Source organism: Ipomoea nil, unplaced genomic scaffold, assembly GCF_001879475.1.
Source record: "Ipomoea nil cultivar Tokyo-kokei standard unplaced genomic scaffold, Asagao_1.1 scaffold0980, whole genome shotgun sequence".
Classification (NCBI taxonomy): Eukaryota; Viridiplantae; Streptophyta; class Magnoliopsida; order Solanales; family Convolvulaceae; genus Ipomoea; species Ipomoea nil.
In genome coordinates, this window is record NW_017617408.1 from 282734 (window position 1) to 310000 (window position 27267).

The 27267-nt window shown below is 42.2% G+C and overlaps 1 protein-coding gene across 1 annotated transcript; it reads right to left on the reverse strand.

Moving 5' to 3' along the window:
- Positions 1 to 14259: 14259 nt before the first annotated feature.
- Positions 14260 to 15030, reverse strand: LOC109179748. Its single transcript, XM_019329244.1, has one exon. It carries the CDS (start codon positions 15028 to 15030, stop codon positions 14260 to 14262), a length of 771 nt encoding a protein of 256 aa, XP_019184789.1.
- Between the last annotated feature and the right edge of the window lie 12237 nt (positions 15031 to 27267).

Here is a 27267-nt window from a genome sequence, read left to right on the forward strand (position 1 = left end):
AGCACTGATTGTGCTATTCGCCAACAATTCATTTCCACCAATCACAATCTCATTATCATCAATCTCAACCATCATTGCGCAATGATCACAATACTCATCATCATTCTATCAAACAACATATAATCAACCATAACAATCAAGGTATAATAGCAACGATACACACTACACATAAATTCCTAAAATGGTACTCAAAACATCATAAGAGACCCATAAACATCGAATGGGGTACAACGGGACACAACGGGACACGGGGAAACAACAAACTGGGGAAAACGACCCGACGCATCACCACTTTCCAGCGGGTGGACCCACTCGCCGGTGGGCAGCCACGATTCCAGCGGTTGCCCGGCGGGCAGCCCACTGCCAACCGGACTGCCCAGGCCCGCCGGCTGCCCGCTGGAACTGGGCAGTCCGGTCGCGGGTAGGTGGTGGGGACTCGCTCCCCCACCTACCCCCCACTGGTACGAGGGTAATAATCCGGTTCGGGATTCGTTCATGGAACCCAAAACCATGTCCAAACACATTCCAACACGTATCAACAACGACACGAATTCGATTAACAAAGATTGAACCAAGAATCATTCCAATTACATTCTAACACGATTCCTAAACATGCCAAGACTCGACATCAACCACATAACAGTTCGGGAGCACCCGGAACCTCAATAACATTAATAAATCTATATGCAAAGCCCTAAAGACAAGGCTTATACTAGAATCAACACCCGAGCATACATAAACCCACCCAAGAATACCAAGAACATCACAACACGAGATTCATGATATAAACCCTAGGGACAAGCTCTAGACTTAATTAAATACAAGATCAAACTAATAACCACATAGGGCCATCAAGAATATCAAGAATAGCAATAATTATCCATATAAACCTAAAGACAAGCTCTAACAAGATATACGTACAAAATCACACAATCAATCATTCAATCGGAGCCAATCAATAAACAATAGCAAGGAAAATAGGTTTTGTAAGACATGGGTTACTTCTTAGCCTTAATTAATCCTCCCTTGGCTACTAAGGTTCTTCTCAAAGATTTTCATCCGATTGATCTCCCTAGGCTTGGTGATGGGAAATTCCCTTGCTAGGTTTCTTGGACAATTCGTGTATGAGGACTATGAGAGGGGAAAAGGATTCTAAATGCTTTCTAATGCCCTATTTATAGAACTATGAATACTAATTAGAATCTGAATGGTAAAGGCCCACTTTCTTTATCCTTAGCAGGCTTAAAACTCTAGTTTAGGCAAGGGTCCACGATCAATGGTGGACCATATTAATTAATTAAAGGGAATCCTAACCAAATTAAATCCTTTTAAATTATTATTAACGGGATTAATTCAACAATTAATCCTGGGTTTGAATGTCGTAACACGGGGTGTTACAACTAACATGACAAGGTCACGAGATTATTTCGGGAGAATTAGAGCAAAAGAGGAATAGGAAGACCGGACCCGAAAAGACCCGTGATCACGCGTGAAACAAGTGTGAAAAGGATTTTAAAATCCCATTCACGCAGGGATTCACGCCGTGACCACAGTGTGAATGAGACTTAAGAAGAAAGCGCCAAAGTCAAATCTTTATTATTTCCCATTCACGCACACTGTCACGCCGTGACAACGGCGTGAATGGGGTTTCGAACCAAGAAAAACCCTAAGGGAAGTTTGCAATTTCTTCTCTTCGTTTGCTAAGTTGTCTTATTTTTCAACCCATCCCCACATTCTTTATTTCCTATTCATGAAAAACAACAAAAACTCTCTCATGCAAAGTTCATTCTTTTACTCATTTTTCTTCCATTTGTGAGCAACAATTTCAAAGAACACTCTAGCTAAGTCTTCAAAGGTAACATCTCTAATACCCCATTGTTATCCTTTTCATCATGCTTTCTTTATTTCAAGATTTGTGTGAAAGAATGTATCTTTGATAGATCTATTTGCATGAACAAATGCTTAGAATGCTTTCATGAATCTTTGATAACACTTTATTGAAAACTTTGTATCATTGCCACATTGCCTTGATTGAAAGCCATTTGAGAAATTTTTAGACCTAGCTTGCATGCTATGGAATTTGGGTTTTCTTGAACTTGTTGAGAAATGTTAAAATTGATAAATGAAATATGCAATTAGATGTTAGAATGATGCATATATGGTTTTAACTCAGTTTTTGAACACCTACGTTGCATAATTCTAGGTTCAAGTAAGCATGAATGTGGGATATTTTAACATTGACCATTTCTTTGGAATTATTTTGCCTATGACTCTTGCTTAGAACCCATGATTATTGAAAATTTGTCATTTGTGGTTTATCGAACAAGGTGTGGTTGATTCAATAAGTGTGGAAAGCTTGATGTTAAAAGATAATTATTTGCTAAATCTTGCATGACGAGTGGGGTTTTTTAAATAACTATGATGGAAAAATATAGTGATGTTAATTGTTTTGATATGTTGAAAGAGCGAGTATGAGTTTTTTTGAAATACAATTGCTTAAGAACTTGGTGAATCTTTGCATGAATACTATTTTGTGAGTTATGATCCATTACTTGAAGAGCATGTGCTAGGTGAAGGAAATAAAGATGTTGCATATGTCGAAAAGCTGTTTTTAATAGATATATTCTTAACGATTGAATGTGAAATCTTGATGTTGTAAGTAATTTGATTTGACTCTGCAGGGAGAGACACTGGTTTCACATGATGATGAAAAGGATGAAGATTAGGTAATTTCAAAGAGGCAACCTACGCTAAGTGAATCAAGCAAATAGAGTGATCCTTCAAACGACATTACTGAGGAATCTGTATTTGGTGGGTATAGTCTAGATTTAGATGTGGTAAGACACTTTAGATATGAGTGACCGGTGGAGAGACTGATTAGCCATCCCTAATGGGCCGAGGTGTTCAGTTGGAGGGGCATGACCCATGCACCGATAGTCTACGTGTTTGTCTCCTTGCTCAAGTTCATCGAGAAAGTGACAAATGATAACAGGATTTCCATAAGTTTTTCTCTCTTTGGGCAGGTCTGTCATTTGTTAACTAATCAATTGGCCAGGTGTTTAGGACTACTAGATCCAAAAGGTTTATTAGACGATTTCCCATCTGACTTAGAGGCCAAAACCTTTTTGAACTCACATAATAGATCGACAGAGTTTCAGCGATTGGAAAACGTCTATTTTTACCACCTCGCGAGGGACGACTTCCAGATTGTACGGAGGCTCTTAAGCCACAACATAGGAAGGTCGGAGGCTGAGAGAGATATGATAACAAGAGAATACTTGTTCTACTTGTGGAGTATGGAGACAAGCATGAAGGTGAACATGGGAAAGATTTGCAAAAGATGGCTACAGGATCAGCAGAAGTGACAAGAAGAGATAATCTTTATAGGGCCACTTTTGGCCAGGCTATGCTGGGGTTTAAAGTTAGAAAAGGCACTCTTGGAAGAAGAGGTCGTAGGGAGAGTTAGCCTGATTCCCATGACAGAAATTGAAGCATTGGGTATTAGGCCGGTGCCTAGGATTAGGCTGACGCGAGGCCCATGCCACACAGGCCTGCACCCAACACTCTTCATAGTAGCACACAGGCTGCGCAAAGAAACAACCCGCTCCTACCAGAGGTTCTGGACAGACTGTCCCAGGTGAAAAATTTGTTGTCCTTGCGAGCTTTCATATACCAGATGCACACGAAAATGGTGAACTCAGTGATCAATGCAATCTGGGGTCAACAAGACCCGGTGGATGCCCTTTCCTCCATTCGCGACCAAGATACGGACAGTTCGAGACGCTCGAACTGACCCCATAATGGGAAAGGACGTTACCGTTGTGCATACTCCAGTTTCACCTATCCCCCAAACTTGATTGACTTTGTGATATAATTGTCATCTGGTTCGCAAAGATGAAACTTTAGGTACCCTACGCGTGGGGCGCCGACTTTACTCTGAACTGCTTTATTTTGAACTGCTTTACTTTACCCGCTTTAACTATTTATGCAAGTATTAGACTATCTTTCATTATTTGAGAATAAGTGTTTGAACTCTATTATCCATATTCTATGCCTATCTATCTACATGCTCAGCATATGTGCTTAAATAGGAATAGTAGGGATGTTGTGCCATCCTTACACTTTCTTTTGAATAACTGCTTATATGCTTTTGAACCTTTACCACTAACACTTTCATTGCCAATCGGTGTATCCATAGAAAGGCTGGGGGCAAAGAATCTTAATGACAAGATTGAGGAAATCTCTTACGTAAAAGGGGGTTTCTTTTCTCTAATCCTTTACCTTTCCCAAGTTTTTGTTTTTAAAGTGTGGAAAGGTACTTTCTTGTGCTTTGTTAGACTTAACCTTTTACATGCTTTGTTGTCCCTTGAGTCCCATTGCCTATTCCTAAAGTGTGGAAAGGGACAACCTCCTTATGCTTAGTTTTTGGGTGTTGTTGAACAATCTAGGGCAACCCACACTTTATTTCTGAAGTGTGGAAAGGGAAACCATGTTTTACCCGCCAATTCTTGTTCACACCCTTGCGTCCACAGTAATAAACATCGAGGACGATGTTGTTCTAAAGTGTGGAAATGACACACGTTGTGCTTTAATTTTCATAAACTTTTGGCATACCTGTTGTTGATAATTAGATAAGTCCATATGACTAGGAAAGAATAGAATTGGTTGCATTACCTTGAAAATGTATTTTATAATGCCCTAGTCTGCTCAATTTTTGGAATATCTTTGAAAATTACTTCTCTTACACCTTAAGGACTGCATAGAACCCAACTAGGGTTACTTTTATTGCATGCTTGTTTGATAGTTCACCTCATATTTTGCTTAGACCTTAGTAAACGATCCCTCGAAGTGGGAGTGTGCACTTTCCAACCTTAGAAAGATAAAATAAGCAAGGTCGGAAATAAATAATCTTTAGGTGAGGTATGGAGCAAAAGGTGAGCCGCCTTGTGGTTAAAATTGAAAAAAAAAAAAAATCCCAAATAAAAAGTATGAGTGAAAGAAGAAGGGGATCACAAGAGAAAAAGGAAAGAACAAGAATGGCTACCCAACGAAAAAAATAATGAAAAATGTATGAGTGAAAAGAGGGAGCCATTGCTTATGTCGGGATCACAAAAGGTTCCCCCGGACTAAAACATAGAGATCTATGCCGAGAGGAATCGATCTTTGGCATAAGGGTGGAAGCATGTGAGAACCAACGCTTAAGCCGGGACCATGAAAAGTCTTCTCGGGTTAAAACACGGAGCTCTATGCCGGAGGAGACTGGACCTTGGCTTAAGGTTGGTGAGCGGTCTATACCAAACCTTCCACTTACCTTTTGTACAGGGCCTTGGCGGTATAAGGTTGAATGTCAATTTGGTTGTGCACATCGTTCCCACTAGTGTGGCTCGACTATAGACCTTGGTAAAATAAGAGGTGAATTCCCCAATTCGGATTGCATGCTTGACTAAGTGGTGTATAGAGTGAGTCACCCCGTTTTGTTTAAATGTTTTTACCTTCTTAAGGGGACGATTTTCTTAAATATTGCACGAGTTGCTGACTAGTGCGTGATTTGCACATTTCAAAAATAATTCAAGGGATTCCATTCTTATGCTAGTCCAACACATGTTCTTTCGGCATATGGTACACCAAAAGTTTTTTTTATCAAAAAGCATATTTTGAGCTTATCAAGTCTTTATAGGATGCCGAATCAAAGCTTGAGGATTTAAGGCCAAAAATCATATAGAGAAGGGGGAGGGGGTGTGAAGAAATTTCAAGGAGATTTTAGAGAGAGTTTCTAGGGTTAGAATAGGTTTCTAGAGAGAGGAATTAAATCTACAATAGAAAACATCTTATTTTACTAGATTTTGCAAGAAGAATTGGAGATTCAAAGCTATTGGCAACCGGATCTTCATCATCTATTTGTATTTGGTGGATCTAAACAAAAAATTGGGTAAATCTATTTTTGTTCTTCATTGATCTTATCTCTTTTTACCCCTTTGTTTGATTTAGACCTTCACTATGCTTGGCTAAAATCTAGTGGCTAGGATTGTGGTATAGATTGTTATTGTAATGATGAATTGATTTGAGCCTATTGTGGTATTTGATTGATTGTTTACTATGGATGTCTTGTTGTTGAGGATGATCTTTGTGACATTCTTGGAGTGGGGCCCAACTCCATGGATGATGTTGGAATCCTAGTTCTAGGCAAGAGATTGCTAGATCCGGGTAGCCTCTTATCCTCTTCATTTCCCCGTCTTCGATCCGAGAGGGCAAGACCCGGAAAGAAGTGAAAGCAAAGTGTTCGTTTAAATGCCCCGTAGAGAATGAGAATGCCTACGGGCGGCGTATAGACCGAATTGGCTATGCAATCGCAATCCACTTCTCTTGACTAGTAGCGCACAATCAAACTACCGCAAACCTCCCATTCCGGGAATGACCGATCACACAATACAATCGAAACCCAATCCTAACCATCTTTCTCTCTCTAAGTAATTCCCTATTCGCAATCTGCTCTCTTAGTTTTAAGTTCCCAATCAACCTACCAACGTCAAACTACCCAAACTTTCTTGAATTGAGTCCCTAAGTGTTCAACAGCCTCACCTTACCTATAGCTCAACTTCCAAGTTGTCATTCGTCAAGTGAACGACACTCGGGGTGGTTCTAACTCCCCGTTTTACCATCTATCCCATATCAATCCCAATCGTACAACTTCATTCTTTTGACTACGCTTATCAAGAACCACAACCTAAAAGCAGAATTGCAAAAAGTCAACTACCAATTTCGTCTACAAAGAGGTTTTCAATAATGTGTAAATACAATCGTTGATATTATTATTTTTTTTTTTTCAAAATGACAAAATTGTTATATATCTAGACAAAAATATATCATCTATGCAAATGAATTAGGATAACAATTGATTACTATAACTAAGTTGCTAGAGAACAAGTACATTTGTCTAATTTATAAAAATCTTAAACAATGATATATAAAATCTTTAAAGTTACAGCACCGCATGCGTACATCTACACATTAGCTATTAATTTGAGCAATTATTTGCTCAAATTCAAGCAATGATAGCATTAACAAAAATAAATGATCCAGACCATATCTTCAATTGCACTATATAATATTTGATGTTATAATTTAAATAATTGAATAACGGCCCAAATATTTTTAATATATTATAACAAACACATTCCGTGCATCGCACGGGTGAAAATACTAGTACATATAATAATAAATCAATAAGAAAATATACAAAAAACAATATCATAACAACACTACAAACATAAAAACATAAATTATAAAATCCAAACATCTATAACTTCAAATCTTCAGTCCTAGTCCATACTACAACATACAAGGATTATAAAAACACATGCATAGTCCATAGTCCATGGTCCAAACCATAACTTCATGTCTTCATAAACATAGCAATAATAGCCATTAGTACAAGAAGAAAATCAAAGTCCATCCCATGATTTCCACCACTCCATGTCTCCATGATTTTTTCATCAATGCTGGTCTCCATGATGTTTACTTATCCTACATATTAAAAAGTGTAAGTATAAATAATAGTTTTTTTTTAATCCAAAGCAAATCAACTTTCATTATCAGAAAACAACAAACTTACAATAAAAGAAGGAGGAACATAAAACCAAGAAATACAATCAGTCAAAGAACAAGTCTCTCTCGTAATGCGATGTGCGACCTGGTTCGTTGCTCGTTTAACAAACAAGAAATGCAAATCATCAATCATAGATGCAATGTCTTTTATATCATCAACAACAAAGTCAAAATAAGACTCTCCTGGCTCTCATCGCACCGCATGGAAAATTTCTTGAGCATCCATTTCAACATCCACTCTTCGGCCGCCCACTTCCTTCAACTAACTCAATGCCTCCCGTACACCCAACGCCTCCGCCACGCGTGTTCTCTGCTACGCCGCCTGGAACCGCCATCGCCACGAGAAAAACCCCTTGTGCATCCCGTACTACCCATCCAAACCCCGCCTTCCCGCTGCTGCTATTGAAGGCAGTGCCAACGTTGAGTTTACATCGCCCCAACACCAGCTTCTGCCACCGCTGCACCACCACTCCATAAACTACCCCCTTCATTCCCCATATCGTTTGCATGTCGACATCCCTGCCAGTAGCCCTGAGCGATAGAGAAGATCTTCCCCACGCTAACAGCCTCCGCATTCCAAACAGCTGCATTGCGACACTACCAAATTCCCCAACATAGCATCAACCCAAACCAAAACCCCTCACCCTCAAAAGTATTATTCAGCACATGTAACCCCATGCAGAAGGAACGAATGACTTTCCCCTCTAGTTCCACGCCGATACACCTCTAGCATTCCTTCGCCACAACACACGTAAAGAACACATGTGCTCCTGACTCGTTATCGTCACGACAGATTCTGCATATCGGCGAACAATCCACCCTACGCCATTGGAGGACATCAGCTGTTGGAAGGCATCCGGTACAAGCTTGCCAAATAAAAGTTTTGACCTTAGGGGGAATCTGCATTGCCCACATCGTAGTCCACCCAAGCCACCCGCTACCCACATAATCCCCTAGAAACGATAGCAGCTTTTTACAGTGAACCTGCCTCTACCATCTTCTACCCAGAATAAAGCATCGTCTCTCTCCGTTCTTGCTAGAGGGATGGAGTGAACCAATCTGGCATCTCTTGCACTGAGTATATCCCTCAACATGTCGACATCCCACTCCCTCCCAGAACTGTTAAGAAGACCACAAACTGTGATGCCTTCCAACTGAATGGGCATCACAGTTTCTACACAGCGATTCTGAGAGTCAGGCAACCACGCGTCCCTCCAAACCTGGAAAACCTTACCATTCCCCTCCCTCCACGCACTACCCCTCCTTATTATCTCCTAAGATTGCCACAAACTACACCACACGAACGACAGAGAACACCCTAGTGCAGCCTCCAAGAAAGAAGAAGACAGGTAATATCTGGCTTTTAAAACCTTTGCAACCAACGACTGAGGGTACTGTAGCAATCTCCATCCCTGCTTTACTCAACATAGCGAGATTGAACTCCCTCACTCTCCGATAGCCTAAGCCTCCAATCTTCTTAGGAGCACAAAGCTTCTCCCCCCTCATCCACCGTATCCCGCCTCCCATGATTACCACCTAACCACTAGAACCCATTCATAAGTTGTTCGACCTCATTACAGAGATCCTGGGGAAGGAGAAACACGTTCATAGTGTACGTCAGGAGCTCCTACCGCACTGTTTTAATCATCACTTCCTTGCTTGCCCGAGACAGAAAACAGTTATTCCATCTGCTAATCCAAGACACAATCCGCACCCTCACAAACCCCAAAACTTCCCTTTTCTTTCTCCCTACTAACGATGGTAGTCCCAAGTACCGTCTGCCCCCCTCTCCCTCATTCACCCTCAACAGCTCACACACAGCTTCCATTTCCCCAGCTGCGACATTACCGCTAAACGATATTGAGGACTTATCAAAATTGACGTCTCTGCTATCACCCCCGCCTCTGTTAGGTTGGCACGAAAAAAAGACAAAGCAGTCGTCTGCGAAAAGCATATGGGAAACCCTAGGTGCTCCCCGCGTCACAACCACTCCACGGATACCCCTGCACTCCTCATGTCGTCTGAGCATAGCATTTAACCCCTCCGCCACAATAATGAACAAGTACAAGGACAAAGAGTCGCCTTGGTGCAACCCCCTGCCCGGCACTATAGGGCCGTACCCTTCATCGTCTAACAGGACATTATATTCAACCGATGAGACACAACGCATAATAAGCTGCACGCACCGCTCGCTGAATCCCATCCTTAGCATTGCTCCCTCCAAAAAGCCCATTCCACCCTGTCGTATGCTTTACTCATGTCAAGTTTGAGCGCAGCATACCCTTCCTTCCCTTGCATCTTCCTTTTCAAGTAATGGTGGGTTTCAAACGCCACTAGCACATTGTCCGTAATATACCACCCGGCGACAAAGGCGCTTTGGTTTAGAGATATCAACCCATTGAGCAGCCCTTTAAAGTGGTTTTCCAGGACATTAACCACCAATTTGAAAATCGAGTTGCACAACAAGATCGAACAGAGATCCTTCATAGAGTCGGGCTTTGATTTTTTGGGAATCAGGACTATGTTGGTTTTGTTTATCCCCTCCGGCAACGCTCTTCCCGTCAAGAAATCCCTACACAAGCGCACCACATCTGCCCCCACCACGTCCCAGAAAGCCTGATAGAAGCTGAGGGTCATCCCATCATGCCCCGGCGCCTTATCAGGATACATACCCTTAACCGCTTTCCAAACTTCATCCTGTGAGACTGTTTTCAGTAGATACTCGTTCTGAACATTGGAGATGTAACACCCCGTGTTACGACCCCTAAAACCAATTAATCATTTAATCATTTACCCAAAAGAAAGAATTAAATTCCAGTAATTAATTAGGTAAAGGCCCACCATGGTCCATGGGCCCTCATCCCTAAAACCAATCCCCTAGTCCTATAAGGAATAGAATTAGCAAGCCCATAGTATTTAGACCCTAATTGGGACTCTTAGGTATATAAATAGGGGCATAGGAGGCACCTAGAACCCACACCACAATAATCTCTCACCACACAAAAAGTTTCAAGAATTCCCCTAGGAGAAATCAAGAAAGAAGAATCTTAAAGAAAGACCCTTCATAGCCAAGGAAATTAATTAAGGCTAAGAGGTAACCCATGTCTTAACAAAACCTATTTTCTTTGATATAATCTCCTTCTTTGGCTTCTTCTCTATACTCGTGTCTTGATAAATCATTTGTGATATTGATGATATGATCTTGATGATTGATGAGATGAATTTATGCGTGATCTTGACGATCTTGATGATGATAAGAGGTTCTTGATGATTATGTGATGTTCTTGATAAATCTTGATGTTTCTTGATGTTAAAAGATGAACTACGATATTGTTGATTTAAATATGATTAGAGCCCTAGGATGAATCGTGAAACTCATATTGTGTTATTCTTGATAAATTTGGGTGGGAATTCGCATGTTTGGGTGTTGATTATGCTTAGAAGTCATGATAGGATATGTGCTATATGATTCTTGCTTTTGATCCATTAATTGTCTACGAGGTGTCATCAATTTCGTTTGAAAGTGTCTAAGCATGGTTTCCGGTTCCACAAAGGATCCCAGGACGTTTATTTTGATAAAGAGTCAGTGGGGGGTAGGTGGCGGGTAGTGGGGGTAGGGGGACCCGCCACCTACCCGCTGCCCGAAAAGGACGCCGCCGGCAGCGGGCAGCCGGCGGGCAGGCGACTGCCCGCCGGGCACCCGCTGCCCAGAGGCTTGTCGCCGGCGGGTGGACCTCCACCCACCGGCTACCCGCTGGAATTTGCCCAACTTGGGTCTTCGGCTTCCCCGTTTGATGTTTCCCCGACCCTCGTGGTGTCCCAACAGACTCCGATTATCGTGCCTAAGTCTAGTTTGATGTTTCGGGTACCATTCGTAGGATAAATGAGTCTTATATATCGCATGCTAGTTGAATTGGTATCCCGTTGGCCTAGGTGAAAGAAGTATGAACCCTTAGGATTATTCCTAATATGTGGATGACCACGCATAGGTTTCGTTATACATTTTCTCCCCTTCCCAATGTGTTAATGTGGGTTGCATGTGCTTGCTATGTGTTATGTGTGCATGATACCCCAATTTGGTTGCGATCAAATTGGTTATTCCTGAGCTGCGGTTCAGAAGCTGGCTGCGGTCAGAATTAAACTCTTGGGCTGCGGTCCACCGTTTGGTTGCGATCAAACGTTTTACATGAGCTGCGGTTCATATTCCTGGCTGCGGTCAGATGATCACTCTTGGACTACAGTCCACTGTTTGGTTGCGATCAAACATTATGATGAGCTACGGTTCATCGATCGGTTGCGATCGACCCCTTCGTGTTGCGATACGAGGCAGGGTGCTGTGGGGCCGTGTCAGAGCTATATGCGCTGACCCTCATGTATGGGCATGCGATTGGTCCTGTGGCGCCAACAAAGTGTGCTTGTGTGATGAGTTGAATGATGATATAAATGAGATGAAGTGAATCCGTGACCATAGGATATATGCTAGTATCTTTACATGCTTGGTTACAACTGTTGAATGTGCCTATCCCATAGGATATATGCTAGTATCTTTACATGCTTGGTTATAACTGTTGAATGTGCTTATCCCTATTTGTCGAGTCTATTCCGGTTTTGAAACTAGAGTTTCCTAGGATATATCTTCCTGCTTCAAAATGACTTTTCTTCTATATATATATATATATATATATATATATATATATATATATATATATATATATATATATATATATATATATATATATATATATATATATACTTATACGGTATTTCAACGCATTAGAGTGGGTTACCAGCATTATTCGCTGAACAGATATATTTGGCTTTTTGGCACAGACGATTAGCTCCGGAGCGCGCTAGAGGACCCAAGACTTAGATAGGTAGTTCTTATTCGGCCTGCGTGCCATGATGATGTAATGATATTATTTGAGGATGATTAGATGGTTTGGCCTGTGCATCTGAGTTCTCCAGCTCAGATATGGCATAACACCCCGTACTCTTGTGTTTAGTACTGCTCTGCTTGGGATTTAATGAGAGTTTACTTTTATTATATAAGTTTTAAAAGTCTTGAAAATTTGGGGTGTTACAGGAGACGCCACACGCAATGCACTCCAGGTACAGTTCCATATTCCCCTGCCTGGACGTAAACAGGTTATCAAAGTAACGACACATAAGTGCACTTAAGGCTTACCTATCTATCACCAGCCCCCTGTTATCATCACGTAAGGCCGTGATACAATTCCGACGCCAGCGTCCCTTCATCGCATTATGGAAGTATCGAGTGTTCGCGTCACCTTCTTTGTACCAAAACTCCTTCGCGCATTGTCTCCAGTAGGTACTCTGTTGCTCGAGGGTCGCAAAATACTTACGATGTACCTCCTGGAAGCGAGCTTGGCCAGCCTCATCAGTTTGATGTCGAAGGCTTTCCATCTCGCGTTTGCACTGCTCTAGTCGACCCCGAAAATCCTTTACCATCCGCCTCCCCCTCCCCCAACGCCAGAGGTCCCTCCCGCAATTCTGAATCTTCTACAACACATCCACACCCCCCGACTCCTCTACCTGCGCCTGACCACCTCCTTACTCTAAGCCTCTTTAATCCACACGTTTTCGAACTTAAACCCCTTTCTCATCCCCAACCGCACCTCACTCTGCACTGGATTCAGCAGCAATGGAAGATGATCACTAGAAGACCCCTCCAACGAACATGTTGTTGCCCCCGTAAACAACTCTCTCTAAGATTCATTACACAATATCCTATCCAGTTTCTCCTCCACCCATGCGGTCGTTCCCCATCCACGCTCCCACGTGTGATGGTAGCCCTCAAACCCAAAATCCTCCAGCCCACTCGCCTCTACCGCCTCTCAAAAACTCCTCGCTAGCCAAGCCGGATGGGGTACCCTACCTAGCTTTTCCTCCACCCTGAGTAAGTCGTTAAACTCCCCCATGATCACCCAGGCAAAGAATACAAGTTGGATAGGTACTGGAGTAAGCCCCACGATTCCCGTCGTCGGCTTCTTTCCGAGTGGCCATAGTAGCCTATAAACCGCCACCACGTTGTATCCTCCTGCAACCTCGCCCCCCCCCCCCCCCCTTCCCCTTCACTCGTGCGTCGATAAAGTGCTGAGAATATCCCAACACCTCTACCTCTGCCCCTTTCTGCCACAATAGAGCCAAGCCGCCGCATCGGCCCACGCACTCCACTCCCAGACATCCCTCAAATCCTAATTGCATTTTCACCATTTCCAATTTATTTTGATTACATAAGGTTTCACATAGGAATATTATCCTTAGCTTTTTACGTTGGATGATGTCCAACAACACACGAACCATTGTAGGATTGCCGAGCCCCCGACAATTCCATGCCAGTAGACTCAATGATCATGGCGGGTCTGCGTTGTAGCACCCGCCCCATGCAAGTTCGTTGAGACCACCACCGCACTAACCCCTCCCTCACCCACACCCTCTACTCTCTGCCTTTTTTGGTCAGAAATAACCACCCATTGACTCTCCTCCACGTCTTTACTATTCTCCACGCACACATCGCCCACGCGACTCTGACCAACCACTAATTCCACTCCACTACCCCCTCTACCACTCGTGCCCCATCCCACCCCCCCCCCCCCCCCCATTTCTCGGAACTGCCCCACAGTCTTCGTACCGTCATTGACCAAGCGTTGCCGTTGACCGATGCCCCGGAGCCCTCAGCCACGCTCCGTAGAGCTTCTCTCCAACCGCACCCCCCACCTCGAAATGTTTACCACAAAACCGCTCAGAATGCCCCAAGACCCCACATTCGAAGAAAAAGGTCGGTAATCTTTCATACTTGAATTCCACCCAGTACCACTCACCTCTCGGTTTCTTAATCTTCATCTTCCTCTTTAATGGCTTCCCCACATTCAACGCTACCCGGACACGCATAAACGTCTTCCAGGGACCGTCAAAGTTGCGCTGGTCAGCCTTCACGAAGCATCCTATGTGGTTACCCACCGCCTCCGCCACCCTAGCACTCATGAATCCAAGTGGGAGATTATGAACTTGCACCCAAAATTCAGCAACGTTCAGCTCAACATCTAACAGGGACTGGTTCTCTTCCACTCGCTTAATAAGCACTAGATTCTGCTCAAACACCCAAGGTCCATCCTCCAGCACACGCATCAGATCAAACTCATGATAAAACTGGAATAACATCAGGTTTAGAGGTAACTCCTTAATGGTCACACCCTTTCCCGGTCGCCAGGCCCCCGCGAGGGTATCTCTCATGATCTGGAACTTTTTTGGTTGATCCGTAAGAAGGCGCTCAACCGCTGCAAACTTGAGGCACTCCGAATTTTCCACCACATCCTCCGCCTCCAACTCGATCCCACCTGCCTCCTCTTCCTTAAGCATCAGCGCCGCACACACCTCCTCAAGGGAACGCGAAGACGATGCCATACTAGCCAGCTTAGTAGACAACAACAGCAAAGGCAAAAATAAATACACACCCACTCGCCACAAAGACGAGAAGGAAACTAGCGGTATAAATACCATGGATTCATACACCTCCTCCACCCCCGCCACCGTGCCCCCACCGCGCCCCACCCTCTGAAAAAATCGCCGCTAGCCACTCAGATAACCGTCGATAGCCACTCAGAGAAGTTGAGAGAGAAAAAAAGTATGTCCTATAACTTATTAAAGTTTTATAAATAATAGTTAACCACTTAACCAAATAATAAATAAAACTAACAAATATAACTACTTTCAAATATTTATTTTTACCTTAGAATTCCAAGAACAAACACTAACTCACAATTCACAAAGTAGATTCCATTGTATTCCATGAAGAATCTAAAAGATAAAAGACATAAAAAAAAAACAATATATTAAAATTTTAATTTCTGTGATGAAAGTAAACTTATAAATAAAAGGAATAAAATTTACATACCATTTTCAACACTTTCAAAGTCATTTAATTCTTGGAGTTATTCAAAAACATCCAATGAATGTGTTGATTTTTTGTAATTTTGTGTGAATTGGTAGACTTACGGTATTTACCTACTTTTCTTGTCAAACAGATGGTGTGCAATAATAACACATATTATCAAACAAATAGTCAATCAGAGATAACACCAGACAAAGAAAAGTGCGGAAAAGGTAAACATGCAACACAAGCCAAACAAGATTTGGTTACCCAGTTCGATACAATGCGTATCTACATCTGGGGGACGATCACCGATGCGTCCAATCCACTAACTCAACTTCAAAGTACAAAGGTGGAGAAGTACAATCTCAGCTGAGTTGCTACACAAGGTATGTACCCAATCTACCTTGAACTTAGAGGATTGTGAAGTAGGAGAGCTACGCACACAGAGGTCCACGGAAGTCCCTTCAATAGAGATCAATCTCTGGTGCAGTCCGCTTCTTGACGCAATCCTTCACTGCATCCAACAGTTGCGTGATCTTGGCGTCCACTGGTTTAAACTCAGTATGTTTTTCTCAACTTCATCAACTCAGATCACCATGAACAACCAGTCTTGAGAAGAGCTTTGACGAACCAGAGAGAAAAACTTAAAACTCAAGTGCTTTATTTTTATTCAAGAGTGTATCGAATGGATTCATTAGCCTCTCTATGAATCAGCACTCTAGTATATATTATCTGGTCCAGGGAGGTATCCGTAATCCATGTCATCCAACCGCTTCTAAGTCAGATTACGTAGATACCCCTTTTAGGTGAAAAGATGACCAAGGTCTTTCTTGTAAAACCACCTCAAGCCATAACGGCCTTCTGCCAGCGCACACGCTCCTCAGACCGACAGTCTTCTTATCATATTCAAATCTTCACATAAGCTTCTGATGTATTCCCTGATCAATCAGGTCTTCATCTTCTAAACTTCAGACTGACTCTGACTTGGCCTAACTATTTTGCCATAATAATAAAGTCAATTACAAAGTTGGGGTTTTATCTATCTAACCAAAACACTAACAGTTTTGAATCCAATCTTGATATCACACAAGAGGTTGAGCCATTCTAGGAGTTAAAGAACTCCTAAAGGAATCAAGAACACGTCCTTTGGTACTAAAGGTAGACTCAGAACAAATAGTGGATATTGGAATAGCTATCATATCTCGAGCCAACAATGACAAATAAGGGAATCTAGGGCTATTAACTTTTCACCACAACAAAATATTAAAATCATTCTTCACTGGCTCCGTAGCTTCATTGAGATACTTATCCAATTCTGACATTTGATCCCCAACATTACCTGATTGAAGTTTGTGCCTTACAAACTTCTCTTGCATACGCTTTTTCATCCTAGCGTGACATTCTCTTAGATTCGAACTTCATGTTGGAGTGGAACTAGATGACACAATGTCATTTGATGGCTTATGAGCATTAAACAATTCATACACTGCTTCTTTAACCTTTTTCACCATTTACACACCTTTTGAACCATCAAACATATCTTTCAAATAAAATTCCACATAGCAAAACTTGTGTCTAGGATCAAGAAAAATGGCAACAATAATAAGCATATTCAACTTGTCAAAGTTCCCCCAATATTTGTGAAATTTATCTTTCATCTTCATTGCCATTAAACTAAAATTATTCTCATCCGAAGCTTTCCACTCTCTCAAAAGGCAATCAATTTCACAAATCTCATCAAACAAACATTTGGAAATAACATATGAAGTCCCAGAAACTCAATTTGTAAGCTCATAAAAGTGCTCCAAGAATTTTACCAACTCCCTAACTATATTCCAATCACTTTCAATAGGAACACCATCCTCCGATTAAAGATCATCTCTGAAATTCTCATCTTGTAAATAAAAAATATAGAAAGATTTTTCAAGTTTTTGAGCATAATTTAGCATCAACTATGTTGAATTCCATCGAGTACTAACATCAAGGCACAATTCAACAAACTTTTGCTTTCTATATGTTCACTTTCAACACACTCTTTAAATTTTTGCAATCTATATGGATATTGCCTTACATATCTCACCGCCCCTCTAACACGAGCAATTGACTTATTCAAAAGTTTCAAGCCTTTATTCACAATCAAATTCAATGTGCAACACACCTCATATGTGTACCACCCCCTAAAACCATGATATTTAAAGCCTTAAAACATGCAGATAACTTAAACCAGTTAACGCACAGGCTAAATCTGCATTGTTTAAAAACTAAAACCATCCAACAGAGTACTACATCTATATTGGCTCACAGGCCACAAAACACAAAGGGGAAACTATGCTAGCTGGCACTAGACCGCGCACTCGTCTAAGCATCACCTGCGAATAACGCTGGTAACCCACCAATACATGTGAAATATCATACATAGGTAAGATATAAGTTTGTAAAGTCATTTTCGAAAAGGAATATATATATATATATATATATATATATATATATATATATATATATATATATATATATATATATATATATATATATATATATATATATATATATATATATAAGTCAAAAACCAAGAGTAATAGTAACACAAGAGTCAACACTCTCAACAAGAACACGGGAACGCATCCCAAGACTACAAAGAACAACATCGACTCACAAGGTACAATCTATCATCGCACAATAGATTAATACCCGACATGCGTAACTCAAGGAATAAAGACACAACATACGGCAACATATGCCTTTGTGACTACACACGTCACAAGAAGAGAACTCACAACAACGGCTACACAAGCCCTCGTGACATCACCCATCACGAGTTGATATGCCTTCCTTATGCCCTGTTCCAACCTTATGGCTACCCCCAACCTTATATCTAGTTCCAACCTTTACCTCCAGGACCCCTGTACACCAAGTCCAACCTTATTCCCCCGGGAACCGTCGTTCCCCCTCCAACAGTCCCTCCAACAGAACCACCGATTTCATAGTACACGAGGATACCGATCACACATGGCAACACATGCCCTGGATAACACATGTTATCCCTGAAATAAACACGTGAACCTTACACAAAGGCCACAGCTCCATAATCACGTCATGGCCACCATGAGGACCACTGTAATACCTTGGTGACTAGTGTCCCGTACCACTAATCGTGCAATCTAGGTAAAGCCACACACACATCACACCTCAACAGGAATCAATCAACGGATCACAACGAAGATATGAAACCATACTCAATCAAAGAATGGGTCACAGCCCAACAACAACAACGATGATTAACACAAGTTATCATCAACCAATAAGAAGGTACAAATAACACACACGCTAGCATTTAAACACCAAACTAGCATGCTTATCAAACGGGTAAACCAAATGTAGTTCCGAAGAACACATAACACTCATCACAGTTCAACGAAACACAATGTTGAACACTTAGCACAATTCACGACACCAAAACCTACATGGAATCCTACCCTATAGTTCTAGACATAAGAAACATCAAGAAGACACTCAAATAGTTCCACAAAAGAACATCGGGATGTCAAAAGACCAAATACCGAGTCAAAAGAATCACGGAGAACAAATCCCCCAACAACCACAATACGTACCCCGCGGGTGGGCCCACGGGTAGGCCCCTACCCGTGGTCCTGCCCGCGGGTACAGGCCCTCCAACATCATGTACCCCGCAGGTGGGCGGCGGGTTGGACCCCTACCCACCGTTCCGCCTGCGGGTACACTCCTGTACCACAATAAATTCCTTCCCGGATTTTCATCTCCAAGCTAAAATTCAAGTCCGAAACATGTCAAAACTCACCAAATACAACAAAATGACTTGAATCAAAGGAATAGCCAAGCAATGGCATACAAGAACCCTAAACACAAGCTCTAGATATGCTGTAACACCCCGTGTTACGACCCCTAAACCAAATTAATTAATTAATTACTCAGCCCAAAAAGGGAGTTAAAATCCATTAATTAGCTAAAAGGGGGTCCACCATAGTCCATGGGCCCTTATCCTTAAAGCCAATCTCTTAGTCCTATAGGAAATAGAATTAGCAAATCCATACCACTTAGACCCTAATTGGGACTCTTAGATATATAAATAGGGACATAGGAGGCACCTAGAACTCACACCACAATAACTTTCACCACACAAGAATTCCCAAGAATTCCCGTAGCAGAAATCAAGGAAGAAGAAATCTTAAAGAAAGACCCTTCATAGCCAAGGAAATTAATTAAGGCTAAGAGGTAACCCATGTCTCAACAAAACCTATTTTCCTTGCTATAATCTCCTTCTCTGGCTCCCTCTATATGCTTGCATCTTGATAAATTCCTTTATGTTGTTTGTAATACAATCCTGTTAATTGATGTGATGGTTTTATTTGTGATCTTGATGATCTTGATATTAAAAAGAGGTTCTTGATATTTATGTGATGATTCTTGATAGATCTTGATGTTTCTTGATATTAGAGATAAAATATGATCTTGATGATTTGGATGGGATTAGAGCCCTAGGTTGGATTGGGAATTTGTATTGTGATGTTCTTGATTAGATTTGGGTGGGAATTCGCATGTTCGGGTGTTATTTATGTCTAGAAGTCATGATAGGATGTGTTCAATATGATTCTTGCTTTTGATCCATTAATTGCCTACAAGGTGTCGTTATTTGCATTTAAAAGTGTCTAAAGCATGGTTTCGGGTTCCACAAAGGATCCCGGAACGTTTATTGTGTTAAAGAGTCAGTGGGGGGGTAGGTGGGGGTAGGGGGACCCGCCACCTACCCGCTGCCCGAAAAGACACCGCCAGTCGGCGGGCAAGCGTCTGCCCGCCGGCCACCCGCTGCCCGGGAGATCGTCGCTGGCGGGTGGCCCTCCACCCACCGGCTATCCGCTAGTTTGTTACCCACCCCGGGTCTTTGGCTTCCCCGTTTGATGTTCCCTACTCCCCGTGGTGTCCCAACGGACCCCGCTTGTCGTGCTTGAGTCTAGTTTGATGTTTTGGGTACCATTCGTAGGGTAGAAGAATCTTAGGAATTGCATGCTAGTTGAATCGGTAACCCGTTGACCTAGGTGGATGTTGTATGAACCCCTTAGGACTATTCTTAGTATGTGAATGATCACACGTAAGCTTATTTATGCGTCTCCCCCTTCCCAATGTGCTATTATGTGCTATAATGTGTTATGTGATGCATGATTCCCCAATTTGGTTGCGATCAAATTGGGTGTTCCTGAGCTGCGGTTCAGAAGTTGGCTGCGGTCAAATTGGTTACTTATGAGCTGCGGTTCATTCTCCTGGCCGCGGTCAGTGATTCACCTCTTGGGCTGCGGTCCACATGGGCCTCGTGTGCTATGACCCACCGACTGGACGCGCCAGGCGATGTGTAGGGCCAATAAGCCCGAGGAAGGCTGTAGTCCACCGAATGAGCAATCAGGCGGTGTGTAGGGATACGGCTGACTGCGATCCACCGAGTGTATGAGCCAGCGGTGTGTAGGGTCGTAGTCTCCGAGGATCACGCCCACAGAATGAGTCCCTCAGGCGGTGTGTAGGGCTTGATCTACTACAACCCACTGACTGAGTTCGTCAAGCGGTGTGTAGGATCGTAGTCCCCCCTTGTAAAGAGGATCACAGTCTACCGACTGAGCGCGTCAGCGGTGTGTAGGACTGTGGTCCGCCGTTGAGTTCGTCAGCGGTCTATAGGGTTGGTTGCGATCAACTCCCTTCATGCTGCGATATGAGGTAGGGTGTTGCGGGGCCATGTTAGTGCTATATGCACTAACCCTCATGTTCGGGGCATGCGATTGGTCCCGTGGCGCCACCGAAGTATGCTTGTGTGATTTTATTGTTGATTGAATGATGATGTGAATGATTTGAAAGTGAACTGTGACCTTAGATACATGATTTTATGATATTGTCTCTATATAACTGTTTAACATTGTTGAATGTATCCCTACCTGTCGAGTGTATTCCTGGTTTTAAAGCTAGAGTCTCCTGAGTATATATCTTCTTGCTTCAAAATGGTTTTCATATATCTATATATATATATATATATATATATATATATATATATATATATATATATATATATATATATATATATATATATATATATATATATATATATATATATATATATATATATATATATATATATATATATATATATATATATACCTATATTGTATTTCAACGCGTTGGAGTGGGTTACCAGCATCATTCGCTGAACAGATATATTTGGCTTTCAGGCACAGATGAGTAGGCACCGGAGCGCGCTAGAGATCCGAAGTGTAGATTAGTTAGTTTCCCTTTCGGCCTGTGTGCCATGATTATGTATTGCATTGAGGATAGTTAGTTAGTTAGCATGTGCATCTGGGTTCTCCAGCTTATATGTGGCATAGCACCCCGCACTCTTATGTTTGATTTTGGGACTTAATGAGAATTCACCTTTATTATATAAGTTTTAAAAGTTTTAAAATTTCGGGGTGTTACATATGCATTTTCACAAGACAATGCATAAACTATCACATTTCATAGCAATACACATGTAGAATCCAAGAAATATTCACATAGGTAAGCAAAATAGATTTTGTAGAGCATGGGTTACCTCTTGTAGACCGAAAACCTTCACTTAACACCACACCAAGCTCCTATCAAAGCTCACCTTCCAAACTCACTTCAAGAACATACCAAAAGATCATAACGATTCTATCTTTAAGAAAAGACACCTAAGAAAACACTAAAAACACAAGATGAACATGGATCTTACCCTCCTAGATGCCCAAATGTATGAAAGGTATAATCTTGCAGACAACTCTTGAAGTCTTGGCAAAGCTTCAACTTGGCTTGGAAGAAAAGTTATCCACCTTTTTAGAGAGAAGATGGAGCTAGGATTTGGAAAGTGTAAGGATAGAAATGAGGATGTTCTTACTAGGTTAGGTTACAATACTAACACAAGGTGAAAGGTCAAGAATACCCTTACTAACATGGAAAGGTGTAAGGAACAAGGGAACTCCTTACAAAGATCAAGGTACAACTTTGACTTTGGGGTTGACTAGTCAATTACTAGTCCCCGGCTATTAAATTTCAGGAATTTAAGGAATTAAATTACAAATTGAAATAGGATTAATTACTTAATTAATTCCTTAACCAAATTTGGATTTCGGGGTGTCACATTCTCCCCCCCTTCAAAGAAGCTTCGTCCCCGAAGCTTGGGTACGACGAATTAGAACAAACGGTAAAAAGAACAACAATGTGACAAAGAGTATCAAGAACAATTTCTTTTGGTCAAAACCCCAAAAGATTCCACAAGATTTCAAGGCAAAAGAGTTCAAAACAAGAATTGGCAAGAATTAAGCAAACGGATATATTGAGCATAACGAACTCTAGTCCCAACACAAACACCAACTTCTAGACAACAACTAAGAGCTAACAACTAACTCAAAACACCAACTACAAAACCAACTAAGCAACAAAACAACAAGCAAAGACAAGCATACAAAGCAAGCAACCACGACAAACAAGAGAGAACAACTAAGCACAGCCGAAAAGCGACAACAACAGAGTGGCAACAGCAAACGAAGGAAGAAACGAGCTACCACAACAAAACGGTCGGCTTGCGAAACGGGTGACAAAGCTTAAAAGATGGGTTGCAAACGAGGTTTTAAGCAACAAAGGTGTTCCCCACTAACCCAAAGTTAGAGGAAACAAGGGTTCAAATTAAGGTGGTAAGATTGATAGGCTTGGTCACAACGAAGTTCAACACCAAACCGTCGGTTAACAAAACGAGAGACAAGACTTAGAGATAGGTTGAGGGTTCAAAAAGGTAAGACAAGAAAGAAAGATAAGGTGATAGATAAAAGATTTACCGAAAAGGAAAGCTAACTTCACACCGAGCCTAACTCCTGCTCAAAACTAGCCAACGATCTACTCAAAACGAGACGGCTCAGCTAAGGAACAAGCCACAAACAGAAACTGACACTACAAAAACCCTAAACTAGATCACTCGGGATCACAGAACCAGGGTTGCATCTTCAACCGATCTCTGCTGACTTCTTCAACCAAAGGGAACTAGGTACTCCCACTACCTAACTTGAGCTCGGATCCGCTTGAACTTGATCCGCCACTTCCGACAAAGGCTTCAACTGCTAGATCCAAAACACGAGTTGGATGTCCTTCTCTCCGGCTCTAGGGTGAACTCGATGAAGGCTACCAACTTAACACTTGCATTAGCACACCACTTCCAACTCTCTACAAAGCAACGCTTGAAACTTCAAAACTTCCGGTCCAGATGAAAAGGTTCGAAACAGGAACGGTAACAAAGGAGAAAGGTAACTCAGGGGAAGAAGGCTCACAAGAAGAGATTCGGTTCAACGGAAAGGATTAGAGCGAAAGGTTTGGGTTCAGAAACTCAAGGACCACGTTTCTTAGGAGTAGGATCAAAGTCATCAAAGTTGCAACTTAGGAAATAAGGTTGCCACCTTGAACAGAGTCGTTAGAAGCGGGGAATACAAGAACGAGGTTCGATTCAAAGGAAAAGATCAAGGTGAGAGTTTAGGTTCAACAATTCGATGACCATGTTGATTAAGAAGAGAGAATTGTAAACGAGGTTATAACTTAGGGGGTAAGGAATCAAAACGAGGTTTTAGGGAGTTGAAAGAATTTCCTCACGGAGGGTATCTGATTTAAAACTCAAGTATAATGTTGATTATGAAGGGAATTGAGATTTTCAAAGTCACAACTTAGAAAAGATGAGGTTGCAACCTAGAACAGAGTCAAATCGAGAAGGAAACAAGAACGAGGTTTGAAAAGATAGGAAGGATTTCTTGAAAATGGGCAAGGGATTTGACGAGGGTAAGAGGGGAAGATCGGCTCAAGAGACACAAAGGGTTCACGACTTCCGGCGAAGCTTTGGCTTGACGCTGATTACTACGCTTGTCGAACTGAAGGCTCTCTATCACGACTTAGACGCGGCTTAACTCTTAGACCTTGCCAGATTCCTTCATAAGCTGATGACACCGCCAACTTGCACAAGATGATTTGGAAAGAAACAAGAAAAAGGTTCGGAAGAAAAGGATCACTTGGCAAAAAGGGTGATTGGATTTGTCTAGGGACAAGAAAAGATTACAGAGGTCAAGGGTAACTCTCGAACAAGATAACGCCTGAAACTAACACGCAGGGAAAGGGCACAAAGACGAAGGAAGGGTTCAACAAAAGGTACAAGAGCTTACTTCAACGGTTCCCACTTGCATCTGCCTCACGACTAAGGATCTTGCCTTGCCGAGGTCCCGACTTCGTACACAAGTCCTGGTTGCTACTTCCACTGAGTCCATTGTTACTTCCACTTCGATGCTTACTTCCCGACCGGGGCCTCACACTACCAACTGGTTTTGAGCTTGCTGAAGTCTTCCTCTTAAACCTGCACTCAAAGGACCAGTGACCCTTCTTGCCACAAGCAAAGCACTCTATCGGTTTCCCAAGACAGACGACGCCGGGGTGGTCACTTCCACACTTCTTGCAAACGGAGTGCCTTCCCTTAGCCTTGATTTTCCGGATTGGCTGGGGAGCCTTACCTCTCTTAGAACCATCTCTTTGAAAACTTGTTGATTCGGCATCGGTAGCCATCAAACTACTAACCACCGGTGAAACACTTCCGTCAAGCTTCCTCTTACAGTTCTCCCGGATTCCTTTCTGAACTTGCTGAACTCGGTAGGGTCGGTTGCACAAAGGTAGGCCTCCTTGACATGAGCAGGATAGAACCACGCACGTAACTTAACCTTCAGGTCTTCTCAACTGAACTCCGGATCTTGTCTACAAGCTGGCCTTTCAAGCATCCACCACGAGTCCGCTTCTTGCCGAAGGTAGAACGCAGCCAACTCCACCTGATGATCCTCTGGGCAAACCACAGCTTCGAAGATCTTGTCAAACATCCAGATCTACTCGTCCAGCACAACAGGATCTTCTTCACCGACGAAGATCGGAGAACAGAGACTTGCGACTTGGCGTACTATGTCCTGATTCCCATTCTAAGGAGGGTGGTTGTTGTTGAGAAGGGCGTTGCTCAGCGTCTGGGTGATCTATGTCAGTTGATGAAGGCTTTGAGCTAGCTGTTCGTTGGTGGCTGCTTCTGATGACCTTGCACGACGTCTCGATGGTGCCATGTTTGACTTCTACAGCAACAGCACGATCACGGGAGGAAACTCAGGGCCGCACCCTTACCTGGTGCCTTAACTAAAGAGAACCAAAACTAAAAGGAAAACAAAGCACAGACAACACAATAGAAAACGATAAGAGAACTCACAACCTCACCGCGCATCCTAGAAGTCCTAAGCCTAAACACTTAGATTCTTAAGGTCGCTTAGGGTCTCAAACCACACTTAGCCACTTAAACGTCTAGACTTAACCCTCCTAGGCTCAAAACCTAGGCTCTGATACCAACTGTAACACGCCTTAAAACCATGCTATTTAAAGCCATAAAACATGCAGATAACTTAAACAAAAACACTAAACACAGCGGAATACTGAAAGAGAAGATATATATATAAAACGAGAGAATGGGGTGCTATGCCACGCTCACCCAGGGGTGAACGCACAGGCTAAATCTGCATTGTTTAAAAACTACAACCATCCAACAGAGTACTACATCTATATTGGCTCACAGGCCACAAAACACAAAGGGGAAACTATGCTAGCTGGCACTAGACCGCGCACTCGTCTAAGCATCACCTGAAAGAAGCATATAAAACACGGGACGACGCCCGGTCAGCGAATAACGCTGGTAACCCACCAATACATGTGAAATATCATACATAGGTAAGATATAAGTTTGTAAAGCCATTTTCGAAAAGGAATATATATATATATATATATATATATATATATATATATATATATATATATATATATATATATATATATATATATATATATATATATATATATATATATATATATATATATATATATATATATAAGTCAAAAACCAAGAGTAATAGTCAACACAAGACTCAACACTCTCAAAAAGAACATGGGAACGCATCCCAAAACTACAAAGAACAACATCGACTCACAAGAAGTCTCAAGGTACAATCTATCATCACACAATAGATTAATACCCGACATGTGTAACTCAATGAATAAAGACACAACATACGGCAACCCATGCCTTTGTGACTACACACGTCACAAGAAGAGAACTCACAACAACGGCTACACAAGCCCTCGTGACATCACCCATCACGAGTTGATATGCCTTCCTTATGCCCTGTTCCAACCTTATGGCTACCCCCAACCTTATATCTAGTTCCAACCTTTACCTCCAGGACCCCTGTACACCAAGTCCAACCTTATTCCCCCGGGAATCGTCGTTCCCCCTCCAATAGTCCCTCTAACAGAACCACCGACTTCATAGTACACGAGGGTACCGATCACACATGGCAACACATGCCCTGGATAACACATGTTATCCTAGAAATAAACACGTGAACCTTACACAAAGGCCACAGCTCCATAATCAAATCATGGCCACCACGAGGACCACTGTAATACCTTGGTGACTAGTGTCCCATACCACTAATCGTGCAATCCAGGTAAAGCCCCACACACATCACACCTCAACAGGAATCAATCAATGGATCACAATGAAGATATGAAACCATACTCAATCAAGGAATGGGTCACAGCCCAACAACAACAACGATGATTAACACAAGTTATCATCAATCAATAAGAAGGTAAAAACAACACACATGCTAGCATTTAAACACCAAACTAGC

Bases quoted from the DNA above. Each gene is read 5' to 3' on its own strand.
- LOC109179748 (XM_019329244.1), bottom strand. From the start codon at position 15,030: ATGGCATCGTCTTCGCGTTCCCTTGAGGAGGTGTGTGCGGCGCTGATG.